Here is a 15,279-nt window from a genome sequence, read left to right as displayed (position 1 = left end):
TTCAGCTATTATTAGATTGCCTCTTGGAACTATGCCTTCTTGAGATGTAGTTCTTTAGCTGTCCTCAGTCCATGGCAGTGTGTGGTCTAAAATATTTAACTCCCACATTTAGAAATCCAGGATTAAGCATAAATATTTCCAGATTTCTATGGCAGTTTGTGATAAGGTGGATATTTAGGTGTTTTTTTGGATTATATAAGAATTGGTTTGATGATAACAGCAAAACTGGCATTGGAACAGAGATTTCTTATTTGGTTATACTGTTTGTCCATTTGAAATGTTAGTATTTACTCTGATACAAGATTGCCTTATTTCTGGTTGGCAAAGTTAGATTAATATTTGTCACTATTACATTTTTTGCTTAAATAATTCAGATGTATGGGACTTCCTAATTTTTAAAACAGGTGCCAGTTACAGTAAGATTGTGCCACAGTTGATGGTGGTGACTTAACATACTACAGACTGAATGCTAAATTAAATAAAGAAATACTTCATTTATACTTTCAATGTTCTTTATTTTCTAAATGAATTTCTCAGAGAAACCACTTTTGAAGTGAGCGTCTGCTCTGCCATCAAGCATTTGTGAGAGCTGTGTTTTGTGTTTTTCAGGATTGGGACGGCAGCACTGGCGGTCCAGGTTGTGGGGAGTAACTGGCCCAAGCCCCACTATACTTTGCTGATCACAGGCCTGTGCCGGTTCCAGATTGTCCAGGTCTTAAAAGAGAAGCCATATCCTATTGCTGAAGTGGAGCAGTTGGACCGGCTTGAGGAATTTCCCAACATCTGCAAAACTAGGGAGGAGCTAGGCGAGCTGTCAGAACAGTTTTACAAATATGCAGTACAAGTGAGTGACTTATTTTTTCCTTAAAACCCATTTTTCTTTTCTTTTCTTTTTGGTACCAGGGATCGAACTCGGGTCCTTACACTTGTGCAGCAGGCGGCGAAACCACTGAGCTAAATCCCCAGCCCTAAAACCCATTTTTCTTTTGTTTCTTCTTGCTGTTTTATGATAACTCTCATAGGTGGTGAAATTTTAGGGCAGCATAGATTTAAATAATTTAATAATATTTTATAATAATATTTTACTTGGCTTTTGTGTTTGGTTGTAACTAAGTCATTCTAGCATGTATTAACTAACCCTTTCTAAAGTGTTTTTCAAAATTTATGGAATCTGAATATTTAATGTTAACATTAAAATACAACACAGAAGCTATCTGTCACTAAAGTATCTAGGCACCCAACATAGAAGTTACATTGCCTCAGAAGTCCAGGTTACAGAGTGTCTGTCAATAACTATGAAAGATTAAGCCATGGTGGACTGATTTCAAGTATAGTTCAAAGCTTGGCTAACTAGATTCCTGGGAGGGTTGTACACTTTACACATATGTTAAATACTGGATTCCTTAATTCTAGGTTTAAGATTTTTTTTGTAAACTGTAGATAGAACAGAAATCTCCTTTTCCCACCTCATTTTGTTTCAAACCTTAATGAAATATATTATAAAATTGTATTATACATTGTAATCTACTTTTCTATTAATAGAATCCAGTGATATAACTGGATCTCTGATGTCAAACTCTGGTGAGCACTGAGAAGCATGTGGGACACACGTTCACATCCTGTGGTATGGGTCCCTGGTGTGTCCTTTGTGGTGACCTGCTCCTGGTGTGGGAAACAGTCATAAGAAGGTAGAAAATTTGGAGCTATGACTTCTGTGGGGGCTGAAAGAATGAATGTACTCTGAAGAAAGAAGCTTTAGTTTGAGAACTGGAATGAGTCACTTACTATGTAGGAATGAATTTCTTTTTCTTTTCCTAGGTAAGCCTCCCTGAGTCTTTGTACTTCTGTTTGACACAGATTTGTAGCTTTTTTTTTTTTTTTTTTTGCTTTGCATTTACTTCTCTCCTATTTGAATCTACAGAAACTTTAAACATGTGAAGATTTTGTAATGACATTAAAGAGAAATAGATCACCGTACATTTTACTACCATTGTATATCTAATTTAATTTTTGCCTTTCTTCTGTCAGTTTTATGTTTCATTTTTGTATCCATGTCTCATTTTCATGTTAAGTACTTGTTAAATTTCATTGATTTGGTATGTCATGATTTTATTATTCCTTTTTGTTCAGACCTTAAAATTGTTTACAGTAAAAAAAAAAAAAAAAAAAAAAAGATTATTTACAGTTAGTGCTTCTCCCTCATCCCCTTGGATCTTTACTTCTACACCCCTTATCAGTAGACTTCTTCAAGAGCCTCCTAACTGGTCCTTCTCTTTCTTCCATTTTTAACCCATCCTGCTCACTGAGCCGTTCTGGAAAAAAAAACAGTTTTGGGTATGCTTTTCCCTTGAGTAAAAAAACTTCAACGGCCTTAGGATAAAGCTCAGATTGGTCAGGAAAAGGTTGAGGCCCTTTGCAGCCTGTCTGAGGCCTCTCTTCCTTGCCGTAAATTCTGTCAGCCATTCTGACCACACTGAGAGTCTCACATCTTGTTACTTCCTGCCTCTGTGATTTTGCCTTCTGTTCTCTGCTGGGAGTTTTGAATTTTCACATTTGATGTACGCTTTTTTTAGCTCCTGTAGGCTGTTAATGTTTCTTTCTCACTTCTTTATACATATTCTTAATATAATGCTTATCACGTGATACTGAAATTTATCTTATAGATCTGTTTCCCCTACCAAATTTGAATTCATCTTTGCTTTAACTGGCCTGTACTGAGCAATATAGTGAATCTGCCAAATAGTTTCTACGCAGTACTAGGGAGTGAATTTTAACTCTTTTATTTTCTTAGGATGAATTCTCAGGAGCAAGGCTCTTCATATTTTATTATCTTCTCCCCCAAGCAGCCTCCTCATAATTATACTTTTAATTCCTTGATTCTAGGTAGGTAACAGTAGGTCCTTAAATTACATTGCTTTTAGAGTGGTTTGATTATCACTGGCATTCAAAATCTTATTAGAGTTGACCAAATGAAAAAGATTTGGTGCATCCTTTATGAATTAGTATGAAATAAGTTTTGCTATGTTAACTAAAATCTCAGTCACAAAATAAGTCAGATACACAAGCTTAAATATCACATCTTCTTAAATATCACATCATGTATGAGAAATCCAAAATATAAATACATTAAAGAGCAAAGTGAAAGATAGATAGTAGGAAACAGGGAGATAGGTCTTTTGCAAAAGGGGAAAAGTCCAAGAGATAGAGGGAGGGGAGCAGAGGGAAGGGAGTGAAAAAAGAATTGAGATACGTTATGTACATGTACCAACTCTCCACAGTGAATGTAATCGTTATGTGCTGTAAACATACATGGACTAATAAAAATTTTTTTAAATCTCAGTCATATAACGTGTAAATTTGCTTAGGGTTCCCACCTGAAGCTAGTGGGTGTGATGATCTGCCGATTAGAGTCAGTTCAGGAACCAGGTGCATGGAGATTCATCTCAGACAATGCTTCTCTTGTTACTGAGGCAGAAAGAGAAGTTGTGGACCCCTCGGTTGCCTCTGGTGCTCTTGCCCAGCAAGAACTTTTCCTGTTCCTTTATATTTCAGGAGTCAGCTTAAAACTCACAGCCACACTTGTGTTCAAGGGAGGTGAGAAAGCACAGTCATACCATATGCGTAGAAGAGGAGGAAAATCTTAGTAGCCCAAATGATGACCACAGTTACTGAAAGCTTGTCCTGAGTTTAGTCTGTCTTAACTCTAGGTTAGACTTTAGACTCTGGAAGTATTGTTGCTTGCTTATTTCTAAAAATTATTCAGTCAATGCTTAAATTTAGTTAATCCAAGTGTAGAATTTTAACTCCTACTTGGCTATCATAATAGCATCAACTGTTAAATTTCCAGAGACTATTAGATTGCAATTATATAAGTGAATGTCCTCTTCTTAAGAACAAGGGTCATGATGTCTATAATTTACTTGCAGATGCAACAACCACCATAATAGTGTGAGTGTGTACAGAGAGAGACAGAAAATGTTACTTTTTGAAATGTTAAGAATTGGTGACTCTGAAAGGATATATGGGAGTTGCATATACTCTTTATTATACTATTCTTCAACTTTGTTATAAACTTGATTTTTTTCCAAAATAAAGTTTAATATAAAAATCAACACAAATTTACAGTCTTTCATAAACATTAGTATGCAGTGCTTTTGAGCCGTTTTTGCTTTTTGTTCTGATTGGTACGTCGGATGTACCCCTTTCCCCTGAGGCCTGTGGGATGCCTGTACGATACTAGTTCCAGTGATCTTTCAAAAGCAGAGCCTGAGATACAAACATTCAACCTGTGTGGAAGTCTGACTTTTTAAAAATTCACAAATAATGCCAGATTTCATTAAAAGCTCTTTTTTCTTCTTCAGTTGGTTGAAATGTTGGATATGTCTGTGCCTGCAGTTGCCAAATTGAGGCGCCTTTTAGACAGTCTCCCAAGGGAAGCGTTGCCAGACATCCTGACTTCAATTATCCGAACCAGCAATAAAGAGAAGCTCCAGGTATAGTGCTCCCTTCTTGAATGCTGAGTTGCTTTGGCACTTTATTTAGATCCAGACAGTGAGTAGTTAAATTTGGAACTTCAGGAAAGAACTCCTGGAGACTCAGAAGTAATTAAAATGGTTTTACATTTAAATTGACTTTTTAGGGGGGGGCCAGAGATTTAGCTCAGTTGTTTTGCAGCCTGCCGCGTAAGCGCAAGGACCCGAGTTCGATCCCCGGTACCAAAAAAAAAAAATTGACCTTTTTTTGGTACCAGGGATCGAACTCGGGTCCTTGCGCTTGTGGGGCAGGTGGCAGCAGAACCACTGAGCTAAATCACCGGCCCTTAAATTGACTTTTTAAAGTGATTTTATACTTTTGTTCATATAAGCAGCCTATTTCTTTTCAGTCGCTACTCGTAGTTGGTCAATTTATGGAAAAAAGTAACGCTGAGACTCTATTAAAAAGTAAATTTGAATGTAAATATGTGAACATACAGTACCATCTCACCATTTTCTAAACATGTGAAATCATGGCCTTTCCTTTGTATATGACCCTACTGTATTAGAATTCTCCACGGTGTTTCTTATATAAATCACTCCTGGGCTGGATCATCTGTGATTTTTCAGATTTTATTTCTTTAAGATGAAATAAGTTTCAAAGCCAGGCATGGTGGCACGTGTTATCCCACTTGTTATCCCACCACTCAGGAGCCTGACTGACACAGGAGAAATAAGTTTTAAAGACAACTTGAAACACCTAAATATAGTATCCTAGATTGGATACTCTTAAGACTCTAGGTTTTCTTGCACATTTATTTTTACAGTATTTTTAAGCAATCTGTAAGATTCATTGAATCTTCCTAAAATACTTAGTTTTCATGAAACAACTCTTATTTTATCGGCTCATTTTATACTTAAACATGGCAATGATAATAGCAGGTACAATTGCTGTAAATAGTTCGGGTGTCAGTAGGATTGAGAGTGCAGGGGCTGGAGAGTGACTGCAGTGGCATTGGCCAGTGTGCAGTCCTGGGGAGCAGAGAGGGCAGGCACTCCATTCCCTCAGTAAGGAGGGCCATTAGGAGTACTGCTATTCCCTCATGTAGGTAAAAATGTTACATTTTGGATCTAGAATTTGTTGAGACCTCAAATGTAGATACATTCTATGCTTTAAGAAAATAATCCCCAGAAAGAGTTGAAATCAACTGTGTTTGGTTCTTAATCATGAAATACATAGCTTCACTTTTAAATGAAAAAATCTAGACCCTTTTGTTCACATCTTTGTTAGTTTTCATATATTCATTTCAAAAAACTTTGCCAATGAGTTAGTTTGGTTTATTTGCCATACTGTAGCTGTGAATGCTGATAGAATTTTTTTACTCAACAATTTAAGTCATGGCTGTTGATTGCCTGTTTTTGGAGCATGTGTTTCTGAGAAAGAGATGATATTAACTGTCTCCCATTTCTCAGATTTTAGATGCAGTGAGTTTGGAGGAGCGGTTCAAGATGACCATTCCACTGCTTGTCAGACAAATTGAAGGTCTGAAATTGCTTCAAAAAACCAGGAAACCCAAGCAAGATGATGATAAACGGGTATATAGTTCTTTCATTCCATTTTTTGGGAGTGTTATATAGTATGAGAGTCACATTTTTTCTGGAAAAAAAAAAACAGACTAAAGACGAAGTTCATTGTGTCTGGTAAAATTCATCCTTTCCATGCCTGAACTTTTGTTTTTTTAAGCATGTAAGCATTTTCTCTGTTTTGTTTTTGTTTTAGTAATCATCCAAAGGAATAATTTACTGAATCATTTCCCTTTCTGTCAAACATGTTTGGTTTTTGATGTTTTCCATGTTTTATAAATTGGCAAATAACTGTAATGTCTTTGCTTATAACTTTTTAAACTGCATGTAGTGTTAACATAATACCAAATTGTTTCCTAAAAAAGACTGTGTTGTATAATAATTTGACTTATTTTTAACTTATAAAAGTGTAAATTTTCCTGTAGTCAAACTTTGAGTCTTTTCCTGTCTTTTAATCTTACAGCCTTCTATCCTCTAGTGGTTTGACAAATATTGTATCTACTTAGCTTTTTAGTTTCCCTTTAGTTGATTTTTTAAAAAAAAATACAGAACTCTGTAACCCATGTTATTTTGCCCTGTGAATGAGGTGAAGACAGGAGTTGTATCTTTCTCCAAATTTTTATTTGACTCAGCATTGCTTATTAAATAATCTTCCCTTCTCCATTATCATGCCTTAATTGCATTTATTATAAATAATAGAGTTTATTTGTAATCTACCCTGAGCTGGTAAGTTTATTGTCTGGGCAAAGTTAAAATCAGGATTGTATTTGACGTGGATAAAATGTGAAAATGGCAGTTCTCTGAATGCATTTGGAGATTCAGAACTCTGACTTATGTGAAAGGTTAGAATAATCTTAGGTATTTGATGGTCAGCAGCACAGAAGTGCTCCTGCATCAAAGAGAATACACTGCATACAGAGAAAGAAGAGTGGGCATGAACCACCCTCCCCCCGCACTAGAGCAGGGGCAGTGAAATGGACCCACGATTGGGAGGAGTGATCACTAAGGAGAACTCAGTGTGACAGGACGCCACACCGTCTGTAACAAGCATCAGAAGTTTGAATTAGTTCTGGCATGATATCATGTCTGATTTTACTCATTTTGTGCAGAAAATCAGACCCATCTACATTCTCCATTGGAAGTCACAGAAATTGTAGCTTAATCTCAGAAAAAGATTACTGTATCTGGAAAACGAAATTCAAAAGTACTTCAAAAAATGATCAAAAAAGATATGGTTAGTTGAAGGTATAGGAGTCAGAAGAATCTGTTTAGAGTTAGCCTAAAACGTGTGTCTTTATTATTCTTGAATACAAGTTGAAAAGTGCTATTTTAGCAGTTGAGGGGAAATACGTAAGACAAAAGTGCTTTTGTCTTAATGAAATTGATGTGCTTTTAATAATTTCACTTATAAAAATTTATTTTTGGTCTTTTGTCATTTGAAATATTTTATTATATGCTAATGGCGTGTAAGAATAAAAGTAGATACTTTTTATAAAGTCTTTTTATAAAATTACTTTTATCTTTTGCTGTATGTTTTAACCTTTTATATTTGAATATATTAGATAGTTTCACAGCTTAAAAAATTAATTCTGGAGGGTTATAAATTAAATACCGGTATGTCACTTTGCTCCAGTAGTGGTTGGCATTAATTCATAATATTAATTAGTTGAAAATTTCAGAGTACATGTAGTACTTTTAAAATACAATGGAGAGATTATGGAGAAAGAGAATGTAGGTGAAGGCCGTTTAACTTGGCACTGAAGGGGCTGTTAGATTGGGAAGAATGACTTTAGCCTGATGGGACAGAAGCCAAAGGCTTATGCAGCACTGGGCCTAGTGAGGCTGGGGAAGTGGTGGCTGTAGCCACTTGTGCAGAAGCAGACAGGATCAGAAGGACAGTAAGCAGTGTTCACTGATGAGAAGGACCCATCAGTGAGATAGGGCATTTTCAGAGGAGAAAGATCCCTCTGTGTTGAAGTCCATGATAATAGAGCCCGAGATGGAAAGACTGGAGATGCAAGAGAGAGGTTTTCTAGTGAGAAGGAAAAATGGGATTTATTCATATATCAGACGGTAAATAATGATGGATATGAGGATTATAGTAGCTCAGTATTGGCTCAATGAAAGGTAGTGTCTAGATACTCTATTTCTAGTAGGCAGTACTTTGAATTTTTTTCTCATGCATGTGCCAAAGGGTCATGTCCAGTTTATATTGGCCTGCTGCCTACATGTGTACCTGCCTTTTGATTAGTCTGGACTTTAGTTCCTCTAAAGAGTCATAAAAGTGTTTGTTCATCACTGATCATAACCTTACCTGTAGCTGTGTACTTCATTTCTGATTTATTTTGACTCACAGTTTACTTTCTGCTTAGGTTATAGCCATACGCCCTATTAGGAGGATTACACACATCCCAAGTACTTTTGAGGATGAAGATGACGATGAAGATAATGATGACATTGTCATGCTGGAGAAAAAAATAAGAACATCCAGTATGCCAGAGCAGGCCCATAAAGTCTGTGTCAAAGAGATAAAACGGTAAATCACAGTAGGGGTTCCTTAGTGTTTTCATTTAACTTATTAATGTTAAAAATTGTTGCTATTAAAAACTTGATTCTGGGCCTGGGATTTAGCTCAGTGGTTGCTGCTGCCTGCCTCACAAGCGCAAGGTCCCAAGTTCATTCCCTGGTACCAAAACAAAACCCTTGATTCTGCTATTTTGGATCACAAACTGAAATCTGAGTCATTTGTTTTATATTCCCTGATCTTTTTCTTATGCTTACTCCACTTAGAAACCATCCTACTCAGCTTATATTTCCATTGCCAACTTCTCTTGGTCATGGCTTTCATAATTCTTGGCTTATACCTTTGATCGGTGGAATGTTTTTTCCTTTTTTGTTCCTCAACAGAATCTAATTCTTAAAATATTCTTAATACTCCTGAATTAACACTATTTCCTCTAATTTTTTTCTCAAATACTCAGAAGTAATATACCTCTTCCACTTACAGTCTGCTAACAAGTGTTATAACTACTGTTACTGGCTTTTCATTGTCTAAAGAACGGACCAGACTTTGTTTAGATGTAAGGTTTGGTCATTTATCATTGTCTTTGTCACATGTCACTTTTTTCATTAGATTATAAACTCTAGAGGGAAGAAACTTACCAATTTTTCTTTGTGCAAAACAAAATACAGGGAAACCTTGATCACAAAATGGAATATATGGCTGATTCCATTTTCTGGATAACCTTTGAATCAAATGGGACACTGTTTGTCCTTTATATTGCAAATATACAGAATAAAATTTTTATTAAGTAGATATTTAATTTTTTTCAGATTTTATCTAATTTTTTTTTTTTTTTTGGCACTGGAGATCGAACTCGGGAGCTTGCGCTTGCAAGGCAGGCAGCGGAACCACTGAGCTAAATCCCTGGTCCCAGATTTAACTAAATATGCATGATATATCTAACCAAGAAAGGACGACATGGTTGGGTGTTTTGTTTTCATGGAATTATTCTGTTCCTGAGCATGTTTGCTATGTATTTTTCCCCACAGACTCAAAAAAATGCCTCAGTCAATGCCAGAATATGCTCTGACTAGAAATTATTTGGAACTTATGGTGGAACTTCCTTGGAACAAAAGCACAACTGGTGAGCCAACAAAATACCACCTTGTTTTCAGTCCAGTTGTCACGCAGAAAGCTCATGCACATTCTCCTTTCAGATGTTCCCCATTGACTATCCTATCATTCAGTTAACTTAATTGTAATTTTTAAAGCCACTTTATTGAAGTACACAGTAATTGGAATACAAAAGGCTCTTGTACCTATTTAATGATTACATCTCTGTGAGTTTTAGTAATAAGAATACACCCATGAGCCAGGGGTTTAGCTCAGTGGTTCCATCACCTGCCTTGCAAGCACAAGGACCCAAGTTCGATCCCCGGTACCACAAAAAAAAAAAAAAAAAAAAAAGAATGCACCCATGATAGCATCGCCTTCAAAACCATAAATATACCTGTTACCATCCAAAGTTGCCTCCCTCTTGTTGTGTTGTTATCATTGGTGTGTGTGTGTGGTGGTAAGAACACATAATCTACCCTCTTACAACATCATTAGCTAAGGCACAATGCTGTATAGTAGGTGCCCAGGACATACTCATATTGTATAAATGAAACTTGGTACCTTTTAATCATTACCCCCTCATTTCTGTCTCCCCTCATCCCTGGCAATCACCATTCTGTTCTCTGCTTTTATGAGTTTATTTAAAATTTCACATACTGTATAAGTGAAATCAAAATGGCATTTGTCTTTCTGTGTCTCTTGAATTTCACTTAGCATAATGCCCTCTATGTCCAACCAGGGTGTTGAAAGTGACCAGATTTCCTTACTTTTTAAGGCTTTGTAATATTCCGTTCTATATATCTTCCACATTTTCTTTATCCATTCATCTGCCAATGGACATTTAGGTAGTTTTTTAATCTTGTCTGTTGTGAATAACATTACAGTGAATGGGGGGTACAGTTATCATTTGGAATCCTGATTTTAATTCTTTGGATATATATCTAGATGTGGAATTGCTGGGTCATGTGGTAGTTCTATGTTTAATTTTTTGTTGTTGTTGTTGTTTTTTGGTACTGGGGATTGAACTTCTTGCACTTGTGGGGCAGGCAGCGTTGGAACCACTGAGCTAAATCCCCGGCCCCAATTTTTGAGGAATCTCTATACTGTTTTCATAAAGGCTGTACCAGTTTACACTTGCAGCAAGCATGTATGCAGGGTTTTTTTTCTCCATATTCTCACCTGTCACAATTTGTGTTTTTAATCACCATCGTAACAGACATGAGGTAATATCTCACTGTGGTTTTTGTTCATTCGTTGGTTTTGGTGCTGCGGATTCTTCAACCCAGGGCCGTGTGTGTGTTAGGCAAGTCCCGTACCACTGAACCACGTCCTCAACCCCTCATTTTCCTGATGATTAGTGATGTTGAGCACCTTTTCATATGCCTGTTAGCCATTTTATGTGTTCTTTGGAGAAATGTTTATTCAGGTCCATTTCTCATTTTTCACTCTGGCTATTTTTTTTTTATGCTATTGATTTCTGTGCATTCATTGTATATTTTGGATATTAGCCTCTTATCAGATACATGGTCTACAAATATTTTCTCCCATTCTGTGGGTTGCCTTTTCCATTTGTTGGTTGTTTACTTTCTTTGTGTAGAAATTTTTTAGTTTGATGTATCCTCACTTGTTTATTTTAGCTCTTCTTGTCTTGCTCCCCCCCCCCCCCCCCCCGCCGCATTTCTAGGGATTGAACTCACGGCCTTTGCACTGACCTACATCCTCCAAGTCCCCTTTGATGCAGGGTTACTGAGTTGCCCAGGCTGGGGTCAAACTTGAAACTTGTGATCCTCCTGCCTCAGCCTCCCAGAGTGCTGGCATTAGAGGTGAACATCACCAAGTCTGGCTTATCTTGTTTTCATGTTATATCTGAAAATATCATTGCCAAGATCAGTATCAAGGAGTTTTTCACATGTTTTTCTCTAGGAGTTGTATGATTTTAGGTCTTATGTTTAAGTCTTTAATCCATTTTAGTTGATTTGTATACGTGGTGTAAGATTAAGGTCCAGGTTCACTCTCATGCATGTACTCTCTAGTTTTCCTAACAGACTTATTTGAAAAGGCTCTCCTTTCCCTATTGTGCATCCTCGGTGCTCTCATTGAAAATGAGTTGACCACATACAGTATAGGTAAGTTTATCTCCAGCCTGTCTCTTGTCTTCCATTGATCTGTGTGCTGCTTTTATACCAGTGCCATACTTCTTGATTACGATAGGTTGTAATATGTAAACTTGTAAATGGAAGTTGATGTCAAGTAGTGGGATGCCTCCAGCTTCATTTTCCTTGCTGAAGAGGGCTTTGTCCTTTGGGGTCTTTTGTCATTCCATATGAATTTTAGGATTTTTCTTTCTCTTTTTTTTTAAATGCAGTTGGCATTTTGATAGGGGTTGCACTGAATTTGAAGATTGTTTTGGGATGGACATTTTAACAGTAATCTTCCAGTCTATAAACATGGAATTATCTTTCCACTTACTGGTGTCTAATTTCTCTCATCATGTTTTAGAGTTCTCATTACACACTGTACCAGTTTTTCACACGCTTGTTTAAATTTATACATAAATACTTTATTCTTTTTGATGCTATGGTAAATGCAATTTCTTCCTTAATTTTTTTATAGTTTATTAGTGTGTAGAAACAAAAATTTGTTTTGTTTGACTTTTTGTATTTTTTAATTAGTGCATATTGGTTATGCAGACTAGTCAGATTCATTTTGGCATCTTCATGCATGCGTGTAACACTTCATTCATCTCTTTGTTACTCCCCCTTCCTCTTCTTTAATAGCTTCCCTTGTAGTTTCATGTCATCTTTTGTTTCTCGTAGATGTGTATGTTGACTTTCTTGTCCTGTAACCTTACTGAATTCTTTTATTAGTTCTAACAATTTTTTAGTGGAGTCTATAGAGTTTTCTTTAAATAATCACCATGTTATCCACAGAAACCATTTAATGGCTTCATTTTTAATTTAGATGGTTTTAATTTGCTTTTCTTGCCTAATTGTTCTGGCCAGGACTTTCAGTACTGGCTTGAGTAGCAGTGGTGAGAGTGGGCATCGTTGTTGTGCTCCGGATCTTCGATTGAAAGCTTTCAGGTTTTCCCCATAGAGTGTCATGTTAGCCGTTGGCTTGTCATATATGCCATTTATTATGTTGAAATGTATTCCTCTGTACTTTCTGTTGGATTGTTTAGTCATGAAAGGATGTTGAATTTTGTCAGATACCTTTTCTGTACCTGTTGAGATGATAATGATTTTTATACTTCATACTGTTAATGTAGTGTACCACACTTACTGATTTATACATGTTGAACTGTCTTTGCACCCTCAGTGATAATTTCCATGCAATCAGGGTGCCTACTTCACTTAGTGTGCTGTTGACTGAGTTTGCTAGTACTGTATTTGGTTGATAATGTTTGCATCAATGTTCATCAGGGATATTGTCGTATAATTTTCTTTCCTTTTAGTGTTCTTATCTAGCTTTGGTGTTGGAGGTAATGCTGGCCTTGTGAAATGAATTTGGAGTGTTCCCTTATCTTTAATTTCTTGGAATCATTTAGGAAGGATTGGTGTTAAGTATTCTTTAAATATTTGGCACAGTTCACCACTGAAGCCATTAGTCCTAGCCTTTTCTTTGGAAGATTTTGATTACTGATTGAACCTTCATATTCTTTATTGATTTGTTCAGCTTTCCTGTTTCTTCTTAATTCAGTCTTGGTATAGGTTGCATGTTTGTAGGATTTGGTCAAGGTTGCTCAATTTGCTGATCCCCATTGTTTCTAGAAGTCTCTTCAGACCCTTTGTATTTCTGTGGTACTTAGTTTTAATGTCTGCTTTCATTCATAGGTTTATTTTTCTTCTTCTTTTTTTTCTTAGTTTAGCTAAAGTTTGTCAAAAATCAACTGTTTCTTGGGCCAGGGATTTACCTCAGTGACACCATGCCTGCCTCAAAAGTGCAAGGTCCTGAGTTTGATCCCTGGTACCAAAAAAAGAAATCACCTTTTTTTTTTTTTGATGTTTTGTTTCTGTATTATTGTTTTTCTATTTTCATTTATTACCATAATGATCTCTATTATTTCCTTCTGTTTTCTAACCTTTGGCTTCTTCATTTGTTCTTTTTGTAGTTCCTTGAAGTATAAAGTTAGGTTGTTTACTTGAGATTTTTTTTTTCTTCAAGTATACACTTAGTGCTATAAAATTCTCTCTTAGAACTCCTCCTGCTTTATATCCTGTAAGTTTTCTTATTTTGTTTCCATTTTTGTCTCAAAAAATTTTTGTATTTCTCCTTAGATTTTCCTCTTAGATCTGTTGGCTAATACTTTCAGAAGTACTGGATGGTTGTCAAAATTTGTATTTCTTTGGCAGGATAAGGGCTAGAACCTTTTATTCCGCCATCTTGCTGATGTCACACTCTAGAATTTTTTTTTTTTTTTCTAGGAGGGAAGGAGTTTATTTCACATACAGTTCAGAGAGATTTCAGTCCATAATTGGCTGGCTCCAAGACTGGGATGGCAAACATGAATCACAGAGGAGAAACAAAATGGCTCACACAAGGTAGCAAAGGCACCAAGGGGGTTATCAACTTGTTTCTGCCCCTTTTATCTTATTCAGGCTACTTAGGGTGGGTAGCTCTCACACCCTTAATCCTAGTGCCCTTGAGTTTAGCATTGCATCGTGAATCAATTCCACCTTCACACACTCTAGATCAAGCCTATGACCACAGGAGGCTTTTAGGGGACATCTAGGCCCAAACCATAACATTCAACCCCTAGTCCCCCAAAGACTCAGTGTACATTTCTTTACACAAAAGGCATTTAGCCCATCTCTAAAGAGTTCCCAAAGTCCTAACAGTTTCAGCATTGCTTAAAAGTCCAAGTCCAAAGTTTCCTGTGAAATTTAAGGCAAACTCTTAGTTGCAAGCCCCTGTACAAATGGAAAGAAAGTGAAACATTTCCAACATTCAATGGCACAAGGTAAACATTACCTTTCCAAAAGGTACAAATAGAGGAATACAAAGGAATGGGACTAAAGCAAGTCCAAAATCCAGCAAGCCAAACATTACATTCCACAGCTCCACTTCCAACATCCAAGGGAATCTGTGGCAAGTTGTGAACTCCAAAGGGCTTGGATGACTTCACCCCTATGGCATTTCTAGTGGTTTTAGCAACCATAGCTTCTCTCTGGGGCCACCTCTGCTCTGCCTTTGCAGTTTTCCTCAGAGGATCCACACTCCTGGCTTCTCCAAACTTCTGGGCTTTCCACTGCACCTTCAGCTTCCCACTCACATTTTCACACACTGCCTGGCCTCCCAGGCCCTCTTCTGAAATCTGGGTGGAAGCCTTCCTGACCCAACTCTTGCATTGTGCAGGCACCTAAAGCCAGCACCATGTGGGTGATACCACGGTCCGCTGCCAGCTGGAGCTGTAACCAGGCTTCCTTCTCTCTTGGCTGTAGGGGTTGAGCATCTGGATCACTGAGCACTCTGAACCCAATCTCAAGGAACAAATTCTCTAGGCTGCCACCATTTTTGTACAACTTCCCTAGATTGCCATTTTGGAGCAGCTTCCCTAGGCCATTGCCATTCTGGAACATGGTGTGCCTGCTGCCATTCTGGAAC

The 15,279-nt window shown here is 37.1% G+C and overlaps 1 protein-coding gene across 3 annotated transcripts in view; it reads left to right on the top strand.

The window, feature by feature from the left end:
* Positions 1-15,279, top strand: part of Lonp2 (lon peptidase 2, peroxisomal) — a 112,056-nt gene that overhangs the window by 6,394 nt on the left and 90,383 nt on the right. For 2 of the 3 annotated variants that reach the window (XM_004873897.4, XM_087199358.1), the window contains exons 2-6: positions 610-844; positions 4,362-4,493; positions 5,946-6,068; positions 8,429-8,592; positions 9,609-9,703. The exons of the other annotated variant lie outside the window; for it this stretch is intronic. In XM_004873897.4, the coding sequence (XP_004873954.1) occupies positions 610-844; positions 4,362-4,493; positions 5,946-6,068; positions 8,429-8,592; positions 9,609-9,703 (749 nt within the window). The remainder of the gene's footprint in view (positions 1-609; positions 845-4,361; positions 4,494-5,945; positions 6,069-8,428; positions 8,593-9,608; positions 9,704-15,279) is intronic. 3 annotated transcript variants of the gene reach the window in all.

This window comes from Heterocephalus glaber, unplaced genomic scaffold (assembly GCF_053883595.1).
Source record: "Heterocephalus glaber isolate CG9 unplaced genomic scaffold, H.glaber_assembly_v1.0 deba00001707, whole genome shotgun sequence".
In the NCBI taxonomy this organism is placed as follows: domain Eukaryota; kingdom Metazoa; phylum Chordata; class Mammalia; order Rodentia; family Bathyergidae; genus Heterocephalus; species Heterocephalus glaber.
Note: the sequence above shows the minus strand (reverse complement) of the source record. Positions and strands in the feature narration are given on the sequence as shown.